The 25,213-nt window shown below is 43.6% G+C and overlaps 1 protein-coding gene across 2 annotated transcripts in view; it reads right to left on the bottom strand.

Moving 5' to 3' along the window:
• Positions 1-6,908: 6,908 nt before the first annotated feature.
• Positions 6,909-25,213, bottom strand: part of LOC110503318 (tyrosine-protein kinase BAZ1B) — a 29,216-nt gene continuing 10,911 nt past the window's right edge. For both annotated transcript variants that reach the window (XM_036961235.1, XM_036961234.1), the window contains 12 exons: positions 24,296-24,434; positions 23,915-24,060; positions 20,680-20,794; positions 20,429-20,527; positions 19,054-19,234; positions 18,619-18,804; positions 17,711-17,858; positions 13,861-14,008; positions 13,446-13,564; positions 10,559-10,692; positions 9,868-9,974; positions 6,909-9,573 (listed from right to left, as the gene is read on the bottom strand). In XM_036961235.1, the coding sequence (XP_036817130.1) occupies positions 8,970-9,573; positions 9,868-9,974; positions 10,559-10,692; positions 13,446-13,564; positions 13,861-14,008; positions 17,711-17,858; positions 18,619-18,804; positions 19,054-19,234; positions 20,429-20,527; positions 20,680-20,794; positions 23,915-24,060; positions 24,296-24,434 (2,126 nt within the window). In that variant the 3' untranslated portion in view covers positions 6,909-8,969. The remainder of the gene's footprint in view (positions 9,574-9,867; positions 9,975-10,558; positions 10,693-13,445; positions 13,565-13,860; positions 14,009-17,710; positions 17,859-18,618; positions 18,805-19,053; positions 19,235-20,428; positions 20,528-20,679; positions 20,795-23,914; positions 24,061-24,295; positions 24,435-25,213) is intronic.

The following is a 25,213-nucleotide window of genomic DNA, read 5'->3' as shown; positions in this document are numbered from 1 at the left end:
CCATCAGCACCTTCCGTGTAATACACCCTCCCCTGTTCCTCACCGCACACAGACTTACACACACAAACTTCTCCTCATGCCCCTCTGTCCCTCCACACAAATGGGACCCAGGGGGGAACAGAGACCCAGGGTGCACCTCACTGCCCGGCATCACTTTCAATTTGAATGAAAACTTAACACCCAAAATAAATTTGGCTGAGTGGATCGCCACCCCACTACCCCCTCATTCCTTCCTCACAGAGAAAGTGGACCCGGCAGGCCAGATGTTTGCCTTAGTGAGGATAAATATCGAAGTGCCAGCTTTCTCTGTAAGGCAATCTGCTCTCTGTGTCGTTTGTCGGATTAACGAGGGTAAGGCAAACATGGGGATTATGTTCCTGTGGCATTTCCCGCTCTCTCTCTAACCACTCTGTGTAAACACCCCGGGCCTCAGCCTCCCCTCACTTCAAGTTTCAAGTTTTATTAGTTGTATATACGGGACGTACATGGTATATAACGTCCAATGAAATGCTTACGTGCAGGTTCCTTCTCGACAATGCAACAACAATAATAAATAATAAAAGATAGGACTACGAATGAAATAAATATTTTATCATCAGTATAATAAAGACGGCCCAATTTAAAATCCAATATTAACACGTGTTTTGGGGAAGGGGGGTCGGGGGGCAATGCGTTTAAATTGTGCAGTATTTAGCAATCATAATATGAGTCTGGTAGCAGCAGTTGTGATGAATGTGTGTGTGTGTGTCTGTGTGAGTGAGTGCATGTGTGCTAAGTTGCAGAGGATCAGAGCAGGTGGTCAGTCCAGTTCAAGTGTTCAGCAGTCTGATGGCTTGTAGATAGAAACGGTCTCTGAGCCTGTTGTTATCAGACATCATGCTCTGATACTGTCTGCCCGACGGTAAGGGAGTGAACAGCTCGTGGCTGGGGTGTGAGGGGTCCTCAATGATGCTGCGGGCCTCCCTCAGGCAGCGTTTCGAGTAGATGTCCTGGATGGGTGGGAGCACGGTCCCAGTGATGTACTGGGCTGTCTTCACCACCCGCTGGAGGGCCTTGGGGTCGTGGATGGAGCATTTCCCGTACCAGGCCGCGATGCAACTGGTCAGGACGCTCTCGATGGTGCAACAGTAGTATTTGGAGGACGGGGGGTGGCATTCTGAATTTCATCAGCTCCCTTAGAAAGTAGAGACACTGTTGTGCGCCCTTGACAAGAGTGGTGGAGTTGTTGGTCCATGCCAAGTCCTCGGTGATGTGGACGCAGAGGAACTTAAAACTGCTGACTCTCTCTACTGCAGTCTGGTTGATGTGGATTAGGGCATGTTTCCTCTGCTTCCTGAAATCAACAATCAACTCCTTTGTTTTCGTGACGTTGACAAAGTGGTTGTTGTCCTGTCCTGGCACCACAATGCCAGTTCAATTACCTCCTCCCTATAGGCTGACTCGTTGTTGTTGGTTATCAGGCCTACAACCGTAGTGTCGCCAGCAAACTTGATGATGGAGTTGGTGTTTTGAAAAGCCACTCAGTCGTGGGTGAACGACAGAGGGCCGAGGACACACCCCTGGGGGGCCCCTGTGTTAAGAGTAAATCATGAGGATCACTTCCACCTATGCTGCAGCATTTTGTGGCTGCAGAGTTCCCGGCTCCCCCGTGGCCGTTTGTTTAAGTAGCAGAGCCCCTGGAAGAGTGTTGGTTGTGTTGCGTGTCACACATTGAGTGTTAGATAGTGCTGTCGGTTACACTGTGTGTGTGTGTGTGAGCAGGACAGCAGTTCATGAGTGTACAGGGGGTACTGCTAATCCCTCCTTCCCTTGTCTCCCCCCTCTGTTTTCCTCCCAAGGAACTATTTTGTGACACTTCAAACTGAAAACACTTGTGGAATTCCTCTCACAGGCTTCACTGAGGGCTTTGTCTCAGAGTGCCCTCTTTCTCAGGGTATCACTCTGAAATGTCTCTCTCACACACACACACACACACACACACACACACACACACAGACACACACACACACACGCGCGCGCTTGACCTAACAAGATAAATGCAGCCCTATCCCTGACACCCTGCAGCTGGTCAACACTACTGGTCATGTTCCCTGTTGGTGCTGAAGGGCCTGGCATGGTGTAATAGAGCTAGAGGCCAACCGGTGTTGATGAGCACCTGGCCCAGTGTGGCTCTGGCCTGCAGTCTGGAGCCAATAATAGGTAATTTCTGGACACATCCGCCCAGCGCTGTGTCAGCCTTAATGAGGCTCTTCTCTGGCCTGTAAACAAGAACAGATGCAGAGCAGACCAACTACACAGGAAATGTATTATTACCAGAACAAGGAAAGTCATGATGAAGTGCGACGACAGAGAAAATGAAGACGGAGGTATCGAACTTAGCTGCAGCTAGACCTGAAAAAAAACATCACTAGCCGTCAAAATCATCACCGGCCAACCACCTCACAACGCCTATATCGGCAGGCAGTTGATTTCAGTTCTACGTCGAGCTGGCATGTACTGTTCAACACGTCACAATGGAGAACCATGTTCATCTTAACATAAAGAACAACTTTCATGTAATAACTGTTTTTTCATTGGGTTTGGGGTGATTGAGCATTCCTTAATTTGCTGTACAAAAAAGGTCTAGTGTGTGTGTGACACTGTGGCCTATTGGCAGCCAGCTGGTTCCTCTTAGTGCTGAGCAGTCTAATGTACAGTGATCAGCCTAAGTCAACACCCCTGGCCGGAGAACAGGCTTAATTGATGATAGGAAAAATTGGAGCCAATCTTTCTGAACTGCCTATAGAACTGTCTCAATAGCCCCGTTTATACCTGGTTCTAACTTGCGTCCTTTGTCCTGATCTTTTCCACATTGTGATTGTGCCCACAATTTTAGACAGGTGTAGACAATCAAAAGACACGTTGTGATCTGATTGTAATCATGTCCACCTCCGGAGGTAGTCAGACACACATTGTGTCTGGATATGTTACAAGTGTAGACCGATCTGGACAGTGAAACCAGTAAATTGTCATTATTCCGAACTCTAAAATAATTGACAGGTGGCACCATTGACTAATTACCTCCATATGTGTCTTACAATAAATATTATTCTGAAAGAATAACTGTGAAATAATTTACACAAAGGAAGGGACCAGGGAATCTGGTCAGAATGCAGACACAGTGGACGGATAACAGAAACATTTTAATACCATGTGTAGACACATTTCTGGAAATGTGGGTACAATTAGAATGTAGACTAGATCTGGTCCAACGACCTATTCTAGCACCAGGTATAAACGGGGTTACTGAATTCTCTGGTTTTCTTTGCCCATGAAACACAGACGGGGAAATTGGCAGGGGGAAGAGGCAGTGTGTTGGGCTAAAGCAATGTGTCCCAAAACTCCTGAAGCGCCTCTAGCTGTTCCACTTTGATCTACTGGGGCGGCAGGGTAGCCTAGTGGGGCGGCAGGGTAGCCTAGTGGGGCGGCAGGGTAGCCTAGTGGGGCGGCAGGGTAGCCTAGTGGTTAGAGAGTTGGACTAATAACCGGAAGGTTGCAAGTTCAAACCCCCGAGCTGACAAGGTACAAATCTGTCGTTCTGCCCAGCCTAAAACCCCAAACAGCAAGCAATGCAGGTGTAGAAGCATTCAACTGTTCAACTAACCATCCAGGATTAGTTGAATCACAGACAAAATAAGTGAAATGGCTGGGGGTACTTAACTCTAGAGTAGCTTAACTCAGGAACTAAATCAGCAGACAAGTAAGATGAAGGCTATGTTGAAGACTAGATGTGCTTCTCATGACACGCATACTGAGTGAAACACAGGGAAAAAAGCTGTAGAACAGGAACCCTTTGACAAGTGAAGATACAAGTCTAGAAACTGTATTGAAATTACTGTCATTTGTTTTCCCACGTTAGACAGGCAACCTGAACTGCTATTCTAATCCTGCCAATACAACAGCTGCAACATGTAACATGGCTAAAATGATCAAAGTGCCAGGATGTAAAACCAATAAACACCACAGCACCCCCGGGGTCAGGAGTGGATCACTTGAGCACTCTGCTCAACCTCTCAAATAGAAAGACAAATGGATTCAGCCAGTAAGCAGTCCAAGTCTGTCTGATCCGATGTAGGCTGTTTATTCCTAGTTATATGTACATATCTACCTCGTACCCCTGCACATCGACCTTGTACTGGTACCCTGTGTATGTAGCCAAGTGTATTAATACTTGTGTTGTTATGTGTTTTACTTTTCTATTATTTCTCTATTTTCTTTCTTTCTGCATTGTTGGGAAGGACCCGTAAGTAAGCATTTCACTGTTAGTCTACACCTGTTGTTTACGAAGCATACGAATAAAATGGTCTATTTCCGGATCCAGTCGCAGCAGTGCATAAATCAGTGATGTAAATGCTGGGTGAGTTTGAACTAATCTGGGATGAGGGAAGGAAGGAGGGAGGATTTCAGAGGAGAGCAGACTCCCATCGGGGTGATCTCCCTGTCTTTCCCCGGGAAGAATCTCAGCCTCATAACTTCTCTATTTCTGCATGCTGGAGGTTTTTTTTTTTAACTACATTTTTTTTATCATCAAAGGAGGAGGACGCACTCCTGTCGAGAAATTTGGGGTAAAGGAGTTTGGAGTAGAGGGCTGTTTCGTGAATAATGCATTAGTAATCATCTGAGCTCGCATTGAAAGGGAGAAGGGGATTTAATTGGGTGCATTGATGTTGCTGATACAGAGGTCTTGGGAGTTGGTTCTGTCAGTCGTTTTCAGGTCATTTTTGTCCCTCTGTATGGTTCTGTGGCTCAGTCTGTTGACTTTGTTCCACAGAAAACGTTTCATCACCAGACCTTATATGAAGATTGGTACCCACACCACAGCCACATGACATACAGACACAAACATACTCACACAATCCCCTGTGGATTCACCTATGAAATATGTTTGTTTGCTGCTGCGAAATGCCCTCTGCACTGAGCAAGACCTTGGACAGAAGTTGTGGGTCAATATTTGCTGGGTCAAAGGGGACTCTGCACATGGTGAGTGTTTGCTTGACGATGGTGATATTTGCCTCGTTAAACCTGGGTACTGTTCATTAGGCACCAAACGGAAGAAAACAGATTGAAAAAGGAAAAGACTACCTGTTCTTTACTAATAAGAAACACTAGGGTTCACTTTTTTTTCCTCTGTTGCGTGCCCGAATGAACATGACAAGCTGTGTAAAACTTTAGATTCCCTGATGTCTGTAGCTTGAAGCCCTGCTAGTGTGTTTCCATACTTTAGAGAGGTAGTTTGCTTTACCTTTTGCCCCGATGACCTAATGGTGTAGTCACACTCTCAGATGAAGAACAGTGTTCCGACTGTACTTTATGAAAGAGGTCACATTGACATCGTGAAGATAACACTGACAACCATTCACAGTATCCCTACAGGGCAAACGCCTGGTCATTAGAATGTTATGCTGAGTCTGGCTACAGCTAAATGTTTTCTACAGGTAGGGCCTGGAGTGACCTAACACAGGGAAAACACTATTCTAGTTATATAGCCTCTAACATTAGAGCCTAAAAATGTTCCCTGCCCAGGTCACATCATGGCCAACCTACCTAAAGGTAACAGAGCTGTAAGCAAAAGTGTTTGTTTACTCCATCCTCTCATTGCTGGAAGATGTCTGTAGAATACACTGTGTTTAGAAATGAGCATGCTGTCTGAACATACACTTCTTTAAAGTGTAATCTTGGCTAATTTACAAAAAAATAACTAGAGCCTTCAGGTATAGTACATTCCATCTGAGTTTGGTCAGTTTAGCTCTTCTGAGGAATCACAGGACTTGTCGTCATACCAAGATGCTCAGAAGAGGTGGAGGAGACGCACACCCACGCCAGTGAGCAGACTCAAGTGTACACCGATTGGTCTGGCCTGACCAGACAGAGTATAGTCTCTCCAGAGACGGGTTGCCCTAGGTCTGGGGTTTCCCGAGATTAGAGTGAATATGGCTAAAGGTATTCCATGGCTGAAAAGCAGTGCACTGGTTGAGGACAGGAACGCTCTAACCTTTGAAAGGGAGTTTCAGATCCACTGACACATCCCAAAGGATTTAGGGAGGTTGGACAACCCGTCTCGAATATAAACAGAAGCCATGATGAGCCATACCAGATACAGAATACTTGAAGCATATCAACAGTGGTCTTTCCAAGCACTGGGACAGAGGTTAAATAATGTGTACTGGCTGTACACTCAATTTGGATATAGTATCAATGATGAGTATAAAACAACCTTTTATGTCTGGATAATTCCCTGTATGGTTAACCATTCTTGAGTCTCCAACTAGAAACTGAGGAGCTGTCACTTCCTTAACTACTCCACAGCAGCCCCTACCTGCCGCAGGCCCTCTCCCTCCCTCCCTCCATGCAGCAGTGGAAAGTCTGGAGTCTGTGTGCCTCACAAGTGACTAGGGATAATTACCTGGTGCCTCCGGAGAGGTCCAAGAACAACACAAGTGTCTGTAATTAAAATAACGGCATGTTCTCCGTGTGAAAGAGTACAGGCCCAATGAGATCGGACCAGAGAGACCGACAGCAGACAAGACTGCTGAAGCCCCCACGACAGTGTTCCAGCCGTCACGGCAAGGCAATGAAACCCGAGACAGAGTTTCACTTGACTCCACAAAAGCTTCCTTAATAGGACAGTTTTTCCAGGCAAAGTTGTCCCCCCTCAAATGACTGGGAGCAGCTTTAATTCCACAAGGCATCTTCAAACTAATTTCTCCACTAAGCACTGGGTTGTAACCATCTTTCACAATGCACAGGACCTTTATCAACATTTACATTTCAGTCATTAAGCACACAACTTAGAATCAGTGCATTCAACCGAGGAAGGTAAACCAACCACAAAGAATAAAGACAGAAATAAGCAAGACAGTAGAAAGCGATACCATTGTATGATGTTTTATTAAAAAGTAAAGAAAACATACGTCAGCCTGCGGTCCCATGGCTAACTCCTCCCCACTGGCAATTCTCTATCAGGTTTACCATTGGCAGTGATGGCTGGGGGAATACTATTAACCTCAAAACAAAGGGGAGATCTAAACTTCAAACCCATATCCTGGGGGGGGGGATTCTTTACATGTGAGCCCCACACCTGTCCAACCAATCCCGACCCCAGTTGCGATGATAATTATTTATTTTTTACGTGTAAAATACTTTAGTTCCTCCGGAAAAAAAAGAAAGTATTTACTACAGGAATTTTACTGAGGAGGGCTGTCACTTTTGCAATTCTTTAGATCTGCACTTCCATCTAAATATTCAATGTAATTGAACAGCCAAAAATTACATTTCAATCATTTCAGACACAGAATTCAAATAGTACAAAAAAAAAAAGAGCTTTTTAAAACTGGCCAAATGATAAGTACCAAATTAAAAATCAGATCATAGGCTTGACGATTCAATGACAGTAGTGTTAGAAAAGCACTAACATACTGCATAGAACTGCACATACAGGACAGGCCATAGTCAAGACATCTGCATTGTATGACTACCTAACCGGTGTTCTGTAAATAGATACCCCAACACCCCATCTGAGAATTACTCCAAGGACCATAGCGCTCTCCAAGGTTCGATTATGGTACAGGGTACACACACTAGCGAGGGAGAAGATTTTTTTTAACACCTACTCCACAGTAGAATGTGCATGAGGTTGTTGAAGGAAAGGATATGAACAAGACAAGAGGTTCTCAAGGGACCATGACTTGCACTATGCTGGTTAAAAGTGCAGGAGTATAGCACCACCTGGTGCTAATGAATGGAAACATACACAATAAGGAGTTTGAAGCAACGGTAATAACCTGAAGGATTTGAACCGAACAATCCGGCTCATGGTCCACGAACCCTCCTCCACACACAGATCGCCAACATCGGACTAGAACCTAACCAGACCTTGTATTGATGACACGGCATAAAGATGACCGCTGACAAATCTTTGAGGAAGGAAGTGGTTATCGCTCGCAAGTATTTCATACACTTCCTTTGAATCAATTCGGCCAAAATGTGCAACAAAACAAATCATGAAAATCCCATTTTCAAGTTAACAAAACACATTTCCATGCATTTAGACCATGGCTATGCTTAGATTTGTGGTTTAAAATAATAAATGCCTATAATGTCAATGAAACAGTAGAGCCCTACCACAAAAGGCAGCCCTAATTTTACAGGGAGAGAACTACAGGGCGGAGTTTAAGGGGAATTATCTACTGAATTTGAGGACATTCTGGAGGTGAAAGGTCAGGCAACGCGGTGGACCAGGAATGAGACACTGCAACAAGAACAGAGTCCTCTGGAGAAAGAGGGGGTTAAAATGTACCGTTGATTTTACAATAGGTCTTTTCATTGTCAACACAGGAAACTGAATTGCATACGTAAAAACCTGGATTATCTGTATGGATCAAATGTTTAGGCAGAATGATGGCTAGGCCGTTGGTGCGTAGCCTGAAGGAATAATTCAGACACACACACCAAGGGCTTTGGTGCCTTCGCACGGCTGGGTTGCCCAAAGGCCAGTGTTTAGTCCCGTCAAAAAGCAAAACCAGAGAATGAGGACTGTACATCGACATAAATGAGTTATTTCCTGGACAACGGTTAACAGCCCATCCCTCACAGCCCAAGCCGCACAGAAGCTAAATTACAACTTTAAACCTGGGAGGATGACCAGAATGTAAGGTGTGAGGGGGATAAATTAAAATTCTCAAAGAGCTCTGACAAATCCTCTCGTCTTAGATGTAAATGTCTGTTTGAAAAAAAGTCACCAAATATTAAATCGCATTACAAATATAAATCAGTTTCTTTTTTTACTCAAAAATATTAACATAAAACCAAAAACACAAAAAACTCCATCTGAGAAGTTGAGTCCCATTTCCTCAGAATTGGGAGGGGTGTTCTGTTTTCATTTTAGGGGCAGAAATTTGAAAAGACAAACACAAGAAGCACCCTGGACTTCATTATGAACGTTTTTGCCGCTTGGAATGTCGGTGGCTGGCCCCGTTCTCCTCGTCACTATCCCCACCATCGCCCCCCCGCTGTCGAGTTCTCCGGTTGCCGCCCTCCTCGCCATCACTCCCTTGCTCTCGGTAGTCTCTCCGGCTGGACGTGGCCGCCGCCCGCTTGCTCTTCCTCTTCACGCTGCCCTCTTCCTCGCTCTCCTCCTCTTCCTTTCTCCTCTGCTCCACCACTACTTTCCTGGGCCGACCCACCTTGCCTTTCCCATTCTGCATCTTCCGAACCTTGGGCGTCTCCTCTTCCTCCTCGTCCTGAGGGGTCCGACTAACCCTCTTCCTCTGGCGCCGGCGCAGGTAGCAGAGGCCAGGTAGCAGCTTGTGGAGCAGCTGGGTGAAGCTCTGCTCCGTCTTGGCCATGCAGGAGAGCACCGAGCTGCCCGTCTGGTTGTACTCCTCGGCGTTGGAGAACACCAACTTGACGTCCTCCAGGAAGTCCTGGGCGTGGCGGTACTGGCCCTCGCTGAACTTGGCCTGCATGGTCTGGAAGTCCATGGGGCTGGAGATGATGTCAAAGTAGTCCTCCGCCTCCTCTACTGACACCGGCTCTCTGGAGCGAGGAGAGAAGACAGGGAGGTTAGGGGTCAGGTCTACCATCTCAGAACTATATATCTTGATACTATTTCCATGGAATTCACATGGACACTTAGACTGAACCTGCATCTAATCAACGGTCTGATATTTATATATAGTTAGTGTCAATGTATGTTGTTACATTGAGATAGGAGTACAAGTCCAAAGTTAGTTGTGCCAGTCAAGCCATAGTTTAAAACACTTTCAGGAGACACTTCCCAGCTTCACAAATGTTTAACTGCATGCCAGTCTAGTAGTGCATCAGTCTCACCTGAACGGCCAGCTGTAGCGGAATTTGACCAGTTTCTGCAGGATCTCCTCGCTCCTCTCCAGCTCCAGGGCCTGCCGACGCACACCTGTCTTTGAGCTCTGACGCACCTGCAGCAAACCAAACACACCATATTAGTGTTAGCAAGGGGTCAAGTTATCTGCATAGAAGCTGGCTTACTAAAGTCCATTTTTTTGGCACGTTTTTTTCCTTTACTCCCTTTTCTTCCCAATTTCATGGAATCCAATTCGTATATACAGACTTGTCCCATCGCGGCAACTCCCATACAGACCCGGGAGAGGCGAAGGTCGAGAGCCATGCGACCTCCGAAACACGACCCTGCCAAGCCGCACTGCTTCTTGACACACTGCTCGCTTAAACCCGGAAGCCAGCTGCACCAATGTGTTGGAGGAAACACCGTACAACTGGCGACCGAAGTCAGCATGCATGCGGCCGGCCCACCACAAGGAGTCGCTAGAGAACGATGGGACAAGGACATCCCGGCCGGCCAAACCTTCCCCTAACGATGCTGGGCCAATTGTGCACAGCCGCATGGGTCTCCCGGTCACGGGACGGCTGCGACACAGCCTGGAATCGAACCCGGGTCTGTATTAACGCCTTAGACCGCTGCACCACTCGGGAGGTCAGACCAAAGTCTTTCTAACCATGAGCCATAGGGTGTGTGTGTTCTCACCAGCTCGTCGATGTCTGCAGGACTGCTAGGGGCGGCCCTCTGTTTGCTGGGTTTACTGGGGGGAGAGTGCTTCTTAGACGCCTTACTGGGCGCCTTCAATGCTTTAGAGTTCTTTGTCTTCTTCCTTGATCTCACTGGGAAGCAGAAGAGTCCAGTTAAATATACACCCACACCATCAGAAAAAACATTTCAATCAGCCATTTGTTGTACCTGTATGAACTGTAAGAATAGGGGTGAAGCTATAATCACAAGTAAAATGCTAAAATAACCAGATTTAAAAAAATATATTTTAATAGGCATCCTAAAAAATATCTCTGGTCGACTAGGCTCATCAACAAGCCCAACTTCTCAGAGGGAGGGAGCTATGTGAAGTCAAGAGACCTCAAAACGCACTGGGCCGAATCCTCGCTCACAGTTTGGTTTGCAATGTTATGTTGCCAGATCTGCAGGGGGGAAAAAAACGACCTGCTACGGCAGCACTATAACCACCGGTCTTCCAAACCCAATTGTGTGTGGTTACCTTATGTGCAGGCCTAAACTCACAGAGGATCACTCTGCCACATACCGTCAGCCAAGCCGGGGGTGAAAAGCCCACCAGATCAAAAAGGGGGGACGACACTCAGACAATGAAGAGGGGAGAGAATGAGCTCAGAATACTGCACCACATTCCTGTCATTCTCATCTTTCTCTGCATCTGTAAAATGTTCGGGCTGTTCAGTTCTCTCTGGGTCAGGACAGGAGAAAGTCTGGGCCCTAGTATCTATGTAAAACCCCTGCTACACTACAGGTCCTTCCCACTCAGGCCCTTTAAGTCTAAACTAACTTGTCCACTCAGGAACATTCCCTGTCTTCTTGGTAAACGACTCCAGTGAAGATTTGGCCTTGTGTTTTAGGTTAATTAATCTCCCAGTGTCTGGTGGAAAGCAGACTGACCCAGGTTTACCTCTAGGATTTTGCCTGTGATTAACTACATTTTTTAAATGTATTATCCTGAAAAACTCCTCCTTAGCAATTACAAGCATACCCATAACATGATGCAACTACCAATATGCGCAAAAATATGGAGTGGTACTCAGTAACGTGTTGTATTGGATTTACCCCAAACATAACTTTTTGTCCAGAATAAAGTGTTAATTGTTTTAGTATTACTGCCTTGTTACAAACAGGAAGCTTGTTTTGGAATATTTGTATTCTGTACAGGTGTCCTTCTTTTCACTGTCAATTAGGTTAGTATTATTGAGTAAATACAAATGTTGATACATACTCAGTTTCTCCTATCATAGCCACTAAACAAACTAACTGTTTTAACGTCACCATTGGCCTCATGGTGAAATCCCTGAGGGGCTTCCTTCCCCTACGGCAACTGAGTTAGGAAGGACACATGTATCTTTGTGGTAACTGGGTGTATTAAATACACCATCCAAAGTGTAATTAATAACTTCACCATCCTAAAGGGATATTAAATGTCCACCTTTTTGTTTTTTACCTACCTTCCAATAGGTGCCCTTCTTTGAAAAGGTATTGGAAACTCTTCCTGGCCTTGGTGGTTGAAATTCACTGCTTGGCATTACAGATAATTGTATGTGTGGAGCACAGAGATGCGTTCTTAAGAAAAATCCTGTTAAACACTACTGTTGAACACAGTGAGTCCATGCAACTTAAGTGATTTAACATTTTTTTTTTTACTCCTGGGCGTATTTAGGCTTTCCATAACAAAGGGCTGAACATGTGACTCAAGGCATTTCAGCTTTTCATTTGTAAAAATGTCTAAAAACATGATTCCACTGACATTATAGGGTATTGTGTGTAGGTAGGCCAGTGACAAATCTAAATGTAATCCATTTTAAATTCAGGCTGTAACCACAAAATGGAAGAAGGGGTGGGAATACTTTCTGAAGGCACTTTACATAAGGTCCCTTGGTCAATAACTGAATTTCAAGCACAGATTCAACTCATGAAAACTGGCAGTGATTGGTAAATGGTTAACAATAACAAACCTGACTTTAAAATAGCTCTTTAAGCATGGTCAAGTTAATAATTATGCACTGGATTATGTATTAAGCCACCCAGACACATCAAAGATACAGTCGTCCTTCTGAGCTGCAGGACAGGAAGAAAACTGCTCAGGGATGTCACCATGAGGCAGCAGGTGATTTTAAAAGAGCGGTGGCTGAGATGGGAGAAAACTGAGGATGGATCAACAACATTGTAGTGATTACATTTCTAATACATTGTTGTTATTTTATTATTAACTACCATATTTATTATTACAAGTTATAATTTTATTACAATGTATACATTGTTGCTTTGGCAATATTGACACCATTTTCATGCCAATAAAGCAGCTTGAATTCGACTCCGAAATAATGACCTAAATGACAGAGTGAAAAGAAGAATACAAATGTACATAATACAAAAATTCCAAAACATGCATCCTTTATTATCACACCAAAGGAATACACCGTTTGGCCTAAATGAAAAGCCTCATGGTTGGGGCAAATCCAACACATCACTAAGTAACTGCCTCATTTTCAAGCATGGTGGTGGTTGCATCATGGTATGCTTGATATCTGAAAAGACTGGGGAGTTTTTCAGGATAAAAAGAAATGAGATGAGCTAAGACCAGGCAAATCCTAGAGGAAAACCTTCAGTCTGCCTTCCACCAGACAGTGGGAGAGAAATTCACCTTTCAGCAGGACAATAACCTACAACACAAGGTCAAATCTACACTGGAGTTCCTTACCAAGAAGACAGTGAATTTCCTTAGTGGCAAAGTTAAAGTTGACTTAAATCTACTTCAAAATCTATTAGCAAGACTCGCAAGACTCAGTACTGTTACATTGGGTTATGGTAAGTAAGGGTCCCTACTGGGGTTAATAATACTCACAGCTGTGGCCCACGGCCTTGTAATCATTATCCTCCTTATCCTCTTCATCAGAGTCCTCGGATTCAGACTCCTCTTCGCCCTCAGAATCTTCCTCTTCCTCAGTGTCCTCATTGTAGTTTCTGGAACAACAAGTAGCCATCAGCATTCTGTTAAAGAGCGTTCATCCAATAGCAAAACAGGCTTTTCTTTACATGCCGTAAGTTTGGAAGAACATTTGAAACTAGGGGCTGATTTGGGGGCTCATCAGTGGAGTCAAAATAATAAAACACTAGAGTATTTTCCTCGTGGCTTGTACAGTACCACCTTTAGATTGAAACAGCTTAATTGTCAAGTTTGACGAAGAACCAGAAAGTTTAGACACAGCTAAGTCTTTAATCCTCCAGTGAGGTGTTGTGTGTTATCCTGTGAACCCTACCTTCCGCGGGAGCAGCGTCTTTGCACAGCGGGCTGGCAGGCGGGACACAGCCACTCCCCCTGGGGGATGCGGTAGAGGGCGGGGCGCAGACAGAACAGGTGGAAGGCCTTGTTGCACTCGTCACACAGGATGAGCTTGTCATCCTCACCTGAAGGAAGGATGGAGAGAGAGAAAATCATCATTGCAGACTTAGTAAATAGTTTTAGGCCTACACTGTCATTAACTCTATACATTTTTTATTGTCTAAAGTCACTAAGACCAGCAAAAGTTATATTTAATAAGGAGAAGCCTCTCTGTATGGAGTGTGCGTGCAAAACCTACAACTGAGCAAACAATGTCCGCGCTGTATGCCTCACAGCCCAGGACCCACACCTACAAGGAGTAGTGGATGATACGGGATTGAGCCAAGAAGCTGCCATCACACATCAAAGTTCATTTGGCTAGGGCCCAACTTACAATGAGACAGTTGGTCAAACCCCCAGGGATAAGGGCACACCCATTATTTCTACCAAAACAAGGATTCATCATAATCATTTATAACCTATGAGTCTCTCATTCCCAAATATTTGTAGTTCAAGATAAGGTTACAAGCCATGTCTAACCTGAAATCACTGGGTAGGTGTCCAATACACCATCTCTGCTAATGTAAGATCAGCAACATGGATAGGAGAAAGCAGTGTGTTGTCACACATGGCCTTGAGTATTGTACTTCTACTTATAGTAATTATATTACCTCAATACTTATACAGGGCCTTATACTGTAGTATCGTACTGCTAGTTCACCTGTAGTGTGGCTTTGTGGCAGCATGTGGTACACCTGCACCTGTCTGACACTACTCTGTCCCTGCTCTGGGCTCATCCACCCACCCTGCCTGGGGCTAACCATGTCCCGCAGCACGAGGACAGGAGGCCTCAGCCCTGTCCCTGGAGAGAGTACAGGCTGTTATTGGAAGAGAGAATGGGTTCCAATAACGCAACTGGATAAATCAGGTAATACATTTACTAGAGCAAAGATCAACACATACAGTTGAAGTCAGATGTTTACATACACCGTAGCCAAATACATTTAAACTTCATTTTATCCTTTTTTATTACAATTCCTGACATTTATTATTTGTAAAAATGTCCTGTCTTAGGTCAGTTAGGATCATCACTTTATTTTAATAATGGGAAATGTCAGAACAATAGTAAGAGAATGATTTATTTCAGCATCACATACCCACTGGGAACATATACTCAATTAGTATTTGGTAGCGTTGCCTTTAAATAGTTTAACTTGGGTCAAACGTTTCAGGTATCCTTCCACAAGCTTCCCACAATAAGTTGGGTGAATTTTGGCCCATTCCTCCTGACAGAGCTGGTGAAACGGAGCCAGGATTGTAGACCTCTTTGCTCACACGCTTTTTCAGTTCTGCCCACAAGTTTCCTATGGGATTGAGGTCAGGGCTTTGTGTTGGCCACTACAATATCTTAAGCAATTTTGCCTCAACTTTAGAAGTATGCTTGGGGTCATTGTCCATTTGGAAGACCCATTTATGATCAAGCTTTAACTTCCTGACTGATGTCTTGAGATGTTGCTTCAATATATCCACATAATTTTCCTACCTCATGATGACATCTATTTTATGAAGTGCACCAGTCCCTTCGGCAGCAAAGCACCCCGACAACATGATGCTGCCACCACCGTACTTCACGGTTGGGATGGTGTTCTTCGGCTTGCAAGCCTCCCCCTTTTTCCAACAAACATAACAATGGTCATTATGGCCAAACGGTTCTATTTTTGTTTCATCAGACCAGAGGATGTTTATCCAAAAAGTATGATCTTTGTCCCCATGTGCATTTGCAAACCCTAGTCTGGCTTTTTTATGGCGGTTTTGGAGCAGTGGCTTCTTCCTTGCTGAGTGGCCTTTCAGGTTGTTTATATAGGACTCGTTTTACTGTGGATATATACTTTTGTACCCATTTCCTCCAGCATCTTCACAAGGTTCTTTGCTGTTGTTCTGGGATTGATTTGAACTTCTTCGCACCAAAGTACGTTCATCTCTAGGAGACAGAACACGTCTCCTTTCTGAGCGGTATGATGGCTGCGTGATCCCATGGTGTTTATACTTGCGTACTATTGATTGTACAGATGAACGTGGTACCTTCAGGCGATTTGGAAATTGATCAAGGATGAACCAGACTTGTGGAGGTCTACAATTTTTTTTGAGGTCTTGCATGATTTCTTTTGATTTTCCTATCATGCCAAGCAAAGAGGCACTGAGTTTGAAGGTAGGCCTTGAAATACATCCACAGGTCCACCTCCAATTGACTCAAATTATGTCAATTAGCCTATCAGAAGCTTCTAAAGCCATGACATCATTTTCTGGAATTTTCCGAGCTGTTTAAAAATGTAAATGTCTGACCCACTGGAATTGTGATACAGTGAATTATAAGTGAAATAATCTGTCTGTAAACAATTGTTGGAAAAATTACTTGTGGCATGCAAAGTAGATGTCCTAACTGACTTGCCAAAACTGTAGTTTTTATTTTTACCCCCTTTTTCGTGGTATCCAATTGTTAGTAATTACTATCTTGTCTCATCGCTACAACTCCCGTACGGGCTCGGGAGAGACGAAGATCGAAAGCCATGCTTCCTCCGAAACATAACCCAACCAAGCCGCACTGCTTCTTAACACAGCACGCATCCAACCCGGAAGCCAGCCACACCAATGTGTCGGAGGAAACACCGTGCACCTGGCGACCTTGGTTAGTGTGCACTGCGCCCGGCACAGGAGTCGCTGGTGCGCGATGAGACAAGGATATCCCTACCGGCCAAACCCTCCCTAAACCGGACGAAGCTAGGCCAATTGTGCGTCGCCCCACGGACCTCTCGGTCACGGCCGGCTGCGACAGACCCTGGGCGCGAACCCAGAGTCTCTGGTGGCACAGCTAGCGCTGCGATGCAGTGCCCTAGACCACTGCCCAACCCGGGAGGCCCCAAACTGTAGTTTGTTAACAAGTAATTTGTGGAGTGGTTGAAAAACAAGTTTTAATGACCCCAACCTAAGTGTATGTAAACTTCTGACTTCAACTGTAGCTGATAACGTCACATAGCAACTCCAGTTCAGTCATTCAAAGATTCTATACATTAGTCAATCATGTCTTTCTGCCTGTTCGAGAGGTTTAATTCGAAGGCCATGAACAGATTTGCTCATTTTTAATGCAAAGATTCCTTTAGTGCAGGGGCCAGCAAACCCCTAAAATGTTTGTTTATAAATGTTTTACTCAAACCACCTCGTGGGCCAGATTGACACTCCGGCTTGAGTGGAATGCAAGGTGATTTGTGGATAGCCGAAGTCTTCACAGCACCGTACTCAGGTGGATCATCTCCAACAGGCAGAAAATGACAGTCAAATGATTTTATTGTAAATCAGGGTTTAACGAAACTCGGTACTGGGGTCTCCCTTGGGTGCATATTGTGGTTTTTGCCTGAGCACTACGCAGCTGATTCAAATAACCAACTCATCAGCATGCTTTGATTATTTTAATCAGCTGTGTAGTACTAAGGCAACAAAAAACTTGCACCCGGGGGGGGGGGGGGGGGCTGGACCGAGTTTGGAAAATGCTGGTGTAGCTGACTCAATACTGAGAAAGGTTTTCTTGACGAGACCTTGGGGCACGATGTGCAACCAACAACACCCCTCCCTGATGTTTTTTTGTTTTTATTTACCTCTGATCGACGTGTGTTAAAATTAGATCCACTTTTAGGACACTATCTGTAATGGTTTCTTACTAATTGGCATTTCCTTTCCATTGACACCAGTTTTAGACTCCCTCATACAGCTCCAGGACGTTGAGGATCACCCACCTTTCCTGCGGCACACCTTGCAGCGTGCGTTCTCTGCCGACATGTCCCACTTGATGCAGGCGTCCAGCATGCCCAGCAGCACGTGCATCCGGGAAAAGGTCTGGGCCTCGCGGATCGCCGTCTTCCATTTCTCTACTGCCGTCGCCACCTGCACGGCAGACAAATGACTACTTTTTTTAATAATTTTTTTTTTTTTATTGTATCGATTTTTACAGAAGTGTATTTAAAGTGCACTTTAAAACATTTATTTGATTTGAAAAGACAGTCCTCCTTAAGCTCAAATACAGCTCGGGGTAGAAGCCCTTTAAAACCAGATCAAGGATCAGATTACCCTATCTTCAATCCTGTCCTTAACCATTAGCAGGATGAAGAAACATCGAACTCAGGACCGTCAGTAATACCCCTTTCATATACAGGACACATATCCCACTTTTGTTAACCATGCCATCTTCTTCATACCACATTGTGTTAATATCTGAACGAGGTAGAGGGTAAAAAAATAAAAAGGTACATTACAATCCACCTCGAGACCTAGTTATGACACTGTAACCAAAAAACTGGTAATGGGTCTGCGAGAAAAGATCTGTTTTATGCAGGTAAATTCAATAACACTACTGTTTAACACCTTCCTAGTTTGAATTGCAAACAGGCCCCATGGTTTAATCATCCCTCTTCCAATTGCCGGTTACGCACTGACATGTATAAAAGGGGTTGTTCAAAAAAATATAGATTTGTATTTATTTAACTGGAGAGCGTGAGTTAAGAACAAATTCTTATATACAATGATGGCCTACACTGCCCGAGCTACTTGCAAGAAAGTGATAAAAAAGGGTCTGTTTGAAAAGGGGTTGCCTTGTTTTAAATTACAGGTAACATACCATGTTCTGTCTAAAATAGGTATTACTCACCCTTGCCTCCTCCGCCAGTTTCTTCTCCTCATCCACCTCCTCAGTTTTCCTGCTCTCCTCCCCTTCCTGCTTTTTCTTCTTCTGCTGCTTGGGGGCCATGAAGCCCTGCAGGAACTTCTTGATGACGCAGGCCTGGAGGGTGATGACGCACTCCCCAAAGTCCTTTAGGTTCTCCAGGTCACGCACCTGAACACACAGAGACAGACAGGAGTCAGAGGGGAATAGTCAAGTTCAGAGGTCATACTCTTCTGGGTGTGCAAGGCCCAAAGACAAATACAGGTAAATGGGCATTGACGAAAATCTTGAAAAGTTTGTAGATACAAAATAATATGTATGGCCATTAGTTTTTCCTGCCCATATGACCTGACCAGATATGTGATCAGGATAAACTCCTGATTCCAAACATGTCAATTGATTGTGTGAATAAATAGTTACCTTTCTCTCAAACTCATCCATGCTGTCGTCCATGTAACCCAGGCCGCCTTTCTGGAGGCGCGAGGCCACCTCGATGACATCGCTGCGCAGGTACTTAAGCAGCTCCTGGTGGCCGTCGCAGCTCCTCAGCCCCGGGTTCCCCTTGCGGGCCAGGTTGATAGAGTGGAGGATATCCTGGTACCTGTCAGCGTATAACACCCAGTCAGTCAGTCACACACATAAACCTGATCCATGTGATCTAACCAGGAAAAACACTGGGCCATTTGCATAAATAGGACTAGATAAAGTGTGGCGTCGCTCACAAAGCAATGAATTGGTGGAGGGTCAAATCAAATTTTATTTGTCACATGCACATGGTTAGCAGATGTTAATGCGAGTGTAGTGAAATGCTTGTGCTTCTAGTTCCGACCACGCAGAAGTATCTAACAATTTCACAACAACTACCTTCTACACACAAGTGTAAAGGAATGAATAAGAATATGTACATAACAATAGATGCATGAGCAATGGCCGAACGGCATAGGCAAGATGCAGTATATGGTATAGAGTACAGTATATACATATGAGTAATGTAGGGCATGTAATAGACGTCGACCGATTAATCGGAATGGCCGATTAATTAGGGCCGATTTCAAGTTTTCATAACAATCGGATATCGTTTATTTTTTAACACCTTTATTTAACTAGGCACGTCCGTTAAGAACACATTCTTATTTTCAATGATGGCCTAGGAACGGTGGGTTAACGGCCTCGTTCAGGGGCAGAACGATAGATTTCTTTACCTTGTCAGCTCGGGGATCGGTTACGACAGAGCCTGGGCGCTCTGTCGTAACACTTTGATTTTGCATTATTTAAACCAAATTGAACATGATTCATTATTTACTTGAGGCTAAATGTATTTTATTGATGTATTATATATATATAAGTGTTCATCTAGTATTGTTGTAATTGTCATTATTACAAATAAAAAACATTTTATATCGGCCCGATTAATCGGTATCAGCCTTTTTTTGGGGTCCTCCAATAATCGGTATCGGCCTTTTTTGGGGTCCTCCAATAATCGGTATCGAAAAATCATAATCGGTCGACCTCTAGTATGTAACCATTATATAAAGTGGCATTGTTTAAAGTGGCTAGTGATACATTACATCCAATTTTTAATTATTAAAGTGGCTGGAGATGAGTCAGTGTGTTGGCAGCAGCCACTCAATGTTAGTGATGACTGTTTAACAGTCTGATGGACTTGAGATAGAAGCTGTTTTTCAGTCTCTCGGTCCCAGCTTTGATGCACCTGTACTGACCTCACCTTCTGGTTGATAGCGGGGTGAACAGGCAGTGGCTCGGTATGTGGAATATAAGGCAAATGTCTCCTCACCTGACTTGCAGCTTGGTCTTCAGCTCACTCTCTCTCACACCCTGCGTGTGGAGGCTCTCCACCAGGTCATCGAGTTCCCGTGGAGCATCACACACAAACCTTTAACACAAGTGTGGTGTAAACATACAATATACCATAGCACAAATATAATCTGATCTCTGGTGTAAGTATCGTTTTAACATTGTTACATTGAACGACTAATCTGTATGTTATCAAGTCAACCAATGATCTTCTGTCAGTGAGTTTCTCACCAGAGGTTCTGTCCCTGGTTGGGAGTGGTGGTCTCGATGCAGACGGCGGCTAGCACCCCCTGGTGGGCTCCCTCGCTCAGAGCACCATCTAGACTGCCACCGTCCTCCTCAACATCTGTAGGACCAGAAACAGAACAGGGTCGTGTTCAGTAGGCACAAAGGCAAAGAAAGTTAGGGACTCTCTGAACTTGACCAATAAGAATAGCTTATTTTTGTTTTTCCTGTTGCACTAGGTTTTTCTACGGTGTGACCTAATGAATACGACCCAGGTTTAACGCTGCAACTACTACAACTAATAATATTAAGAATATCAAGAATATTATAGGTTTCATAGAAGTAGTGATTATTATATTATTCTCTTAATTGTTATTTCTTTCTTGACATGTTCAAATAACTAACATATTTTTCCTAAGTTGCCCAACAGAAACTACGAGGTCATGAGTAATTTAGCAAAGAATGGTACTGTTATAAGCATTTTCACTTAAATCCTCATATCAGTCGCCCTGTTTACCCTAGAGACTAAACTTTGTATGTAGGCGTCTTTTAAATGCTGAACAAATTTGCCTCAAGGGCCCATAAGGTCACTCCGGTTGATTTTCCTCCATTTTGGAAATTGAAAAAAATTTCCTCAAATTCAGTACGTAGGCCTCTCTTAACTTCAGGGTTCATACACATTTTTGAGATATGGAATATCATGACTTCTACGTTTAAAAAAAAGTATGTGTCATGTGGTATTGACACAGAGGCTGCTCTCTGATCCCATGTAGCATCTCCTGTCATTGTGCAAGGCACTTAACCAAGGTTAACAGGCTGACTAGCATCTATTGATTTGTCATGTCCCATACATCGGATGCCCAAATCAACTGGAAGTATTTTTTAAAAACAAGTTGAAGCCACATAATCCAAAAGAAAAGCTACAGCTAATCTTTTTAACCCCCTCAAAGTAGAATACTAGTTAGACAACTGTATAAAACACATGTGGTCAACCCTCAGTCTGGAGAGATACTAGTTCTGCAGGCTTTTGATCAAGCTCTGCTCAAACAGAGGGGTACTGGAATAACAGCCTACACATCCACTAGCTGTCATGTATAATATTGCAACCAAATACATTATGCCTTTTGAAATAATTCACTAATTTAATACATCAAAGATCAAATGCTATGGTAGAATACAAATCCTTTTATTCAGCTGAAGCAAGCCCACACATTTTCAGTAAAATGTACCTTTTAGTGTAGTCATTTTGATCTTAGCTACCCTAGAAGTGTTTACTTTGCAGGCTGACTAGCATCTATTGATTTGTCATGTCCCATACATCGGATGCCCAAATCAACTGAAAGTATTTACAAAACAAGTTGAAGCCACATAATCCAAAAGAAAAGCCACAGCTAATCTTTTTAACCCACTAATACTAACTAATCCCAACTAATACAATGGCAAAGTGAATCGTGTGTTGTAAAAAATAATGGTTTAAATTAATCAACTTTAAAATGGCCTTATTCACAAGTTTCAGTGGACTTTTTTTTGGAACATAACAAAAACATACATGCTAACTACAGCTAAACAGTTAACTACAGGGTACAATATACGTTTTTAACTGGCTACCTAGTCTGTTCTCTATCATATTTTACAGGCTATATATAGGCCTAACTGCTGCTGCAATGTCTGACAGTATCTCTTTGCGAGCAACGGAGAAGTTGATGGAAAACCTTTTTTTAAATTCCATTACTTCCAGGATTTTCATGACGTACGAACCCTGTAACTTAGTTTGAGAAAAACGAAGGGATTGGTTAAGACAGCGATTCACAAACTAGGGATCACCCAATATAAAAATGGGGTCGCGTGAGATTTTTCACATTGAGAGAGGAACTTTGGTGACTTTCTATGAAAATAAAATGTGTCTCCTTGCTTACGTAACAGACATATTTGGGGAACTGAGCGAACTGAACACAAGCATGCAGGTGTTTAGGTTCCTGACTCAAAGAGAATACCCTGCCGTCTCATTTTGATCATTAATGCCACGTTCAAAACTCGGAAATCTCCAACTTCAGTGTGTTCAAGACAGCTGGGAACATGTATAAAACAATTTTTAAATTTTTTTTAAAAATAAGAGCTGACTAGGAAAATTTGTTTTGAACAGTTACAACTCAGAATCTCAGGCCTCTTTTGAGAACTCAGACTTTCTGACCTGAAGATCACTGAAGTCATGATTTGACCATAAAAACCTATGGCACCCTTTGCCAGCTCATGTCTGTGTGAAGCTGGATTTAGTGCTCTTGTCTGCATTAAAACCAAACATGGATCCAGGTTGGATGTGAGAGCAGAGATGAGGTCGACTTTGACTTAGGTTAAGAGATAGCTGAGTTATTAATAAATAAGGAAAGCAGATTTTACATGTCCATTCAAATCCTTTGTAAATCCACTCCACGATGGCCAATCAACTTGAAACTAAGTTTGGCACTGAGATCTTAAGAAATAAGGAAACTATTAACAATTCACCTTTTGATGTAAAGCTAATGCTCCAAATAATCATAAAAAAAAAAAACTCAGGGACTAAGTCAGATTTACTCACATTTTGGTCTTTTGACTCATCACAATAGTCTAAAGAGTTTAAGAAAATAAAGTTGATGTATTCAAAGATTGCCACACTATACCAGTAGATGCAAATTAGCACATATGCTAAAAATACTACCAAAGACTTTTTCTCATGACCAAAAGAACCAAATTACAAGTAGGCCCATTGTACAAGTCTTAACGTAGTTTGAGAAAAACTGCGGAAATGGTCAAGAGTTATTTGATGTGTCCATTTAAAACCAGTGTAAATCCACTCAACATTGGACCATCAACTTGTCATCGCTATCGTGGATGTCCTTAAGATAAACCACACTGAATTTGGTATTGACATCTAAAACAAGGAAACTATTCTTTGCATACGTAACGCTAATGCTCAAAACCTGCAAGAATCTTCTCCTCATGAACCATTCGTCAGATTCACTCCAGACTTTGTATTTAGACTCATGATTCCACATAACAATAGTTTCTACATGATCGAGTGCTTGTTTTGTTATTCAACTGATCTTGTGTGTCCTTTCTGCCATGTGCACACAGCTATATTTATCAATTATATTTATTTACTCTTCTGGGACATGAGGCACTAAACATAGCTAGTGAAGAGCATAAGGTGTACTAGTACTAAGGTGTGCAGACTCTCAGCTGTGATGACAGTGTACGAACTTACCATTAGTCTCCTCTTTGGTAGCCTCCTCGTCCTCAGGCTCGGCTGTAGCCTCTTCCAGGGGGAGGGTGTAACTGTAGTCAATGCTGTCGTGCACCCAGCCCTTCTCTATGTACAGGCCAGGCACAACATCAGAAAACAGCCAGTACCTAACACACAGACAAAGAGTTGGCGGGTCAATACCGATGGTAATATAAACCAACAGTGACCTGAATCAACTGTATGTGGTAAAACGGTTTACATAGTTGTCGTTTCCTAATATATCCAATGTCTTGGGACCGTTGAGGATGCATGCACTAAACCAGAGCACTGTGCATGTATCAATAGTCGACTGTAAATAAAACACCTAAACATATTGTGAACCTTTGAATTGTGCGTGCTGACCTGTTATGGTTTCGATCAGTTCCCAGTGGGATTCTCCTCAGCACCAGTTTGGCTTTGGCGATGCCGTCCTGGAAGGCCCTCTCCGCTGCAGCCTTCTGCTTGCGGACACGCTCCTCCTCCGCCTCTTTCTCCATACGCTCTGAGGGGAGACAAAACAGAATTTGAGCCGGCACTCATTCATAACAGAGCATTGCCATTGCATAAATCACCTAAGCAACTATGGACTCAACCATAGCTATCTTATCCTTTCTAATTGTCCCCCACAATGAAAAACGGGGTGAGGACTGTGGATCTGTCTCCGTCTGTTAATAAGTTAGTCCCACGAGACTTCAGACCGCATTGGCCCCATTAACGAAACTTGTGTGAAAGATGAGTCTTACCATAGAGATGTGGCATTTACAAAATGGCCAGATAATGGCGCTGTAACAGATTGAAAATGCAAACTTTGAAAGGTCAAGCCCCTCACCGTTTTATCTACAATCATGACATTTGAAACATAGGTCCCTCTCCTCACAAGGAACATATTTGCCTCAGACTCATAAGGTCAGACATGGACTTTCCACCATTTTCCCCATCTTTCTTTCTTTAATAAATTCAAAAAGAGTTCCCCGCGACTCTTCAGTCACTGAATGACCAATCTGCATGAAACTTGCTGTGGCATCTATGGACAATGCCACGTCAAGCAATATTTTCCAGACTAGTACCTAAAAACATGGCCGCTATTGACCAATAAACTTTCATGTGCGCGTGGTCTGGCACTAATGCATATAAATCCGTCATTTGGTACACATGTTGAAAACACTCAAGAAACAACATATGCAAGAACAATCATATCGACCACACGGTGGCGCTATAACGGACACGTTTCTATTTCTTGATCGGTTTGACTCCGTGATGAAATTTGGCACACATGCTCTG

Source organism: Oncorhynchus mykiss, chromosome 24 (genome assembly GCF_013265735.2).
Source record: "Oncorhynchus mykiss isolate Arlee chromosome 24, USDA_OmykA_1.1, whole genome shotgun sequence".
NCBI classification, from domain to species: domain Eukaryota; kingdom Metazoa; phylum Chordata; class Actinopteri; order Salmoniformes; family Salmonidae; genus Oncorhynchus; species Oncorhynchus mykiss.
The sequence above is the reverse complement of the archived record's forward strand: the minus strand, read 5'-3'. Positions and strand labels throughout refer to the sequence as shown.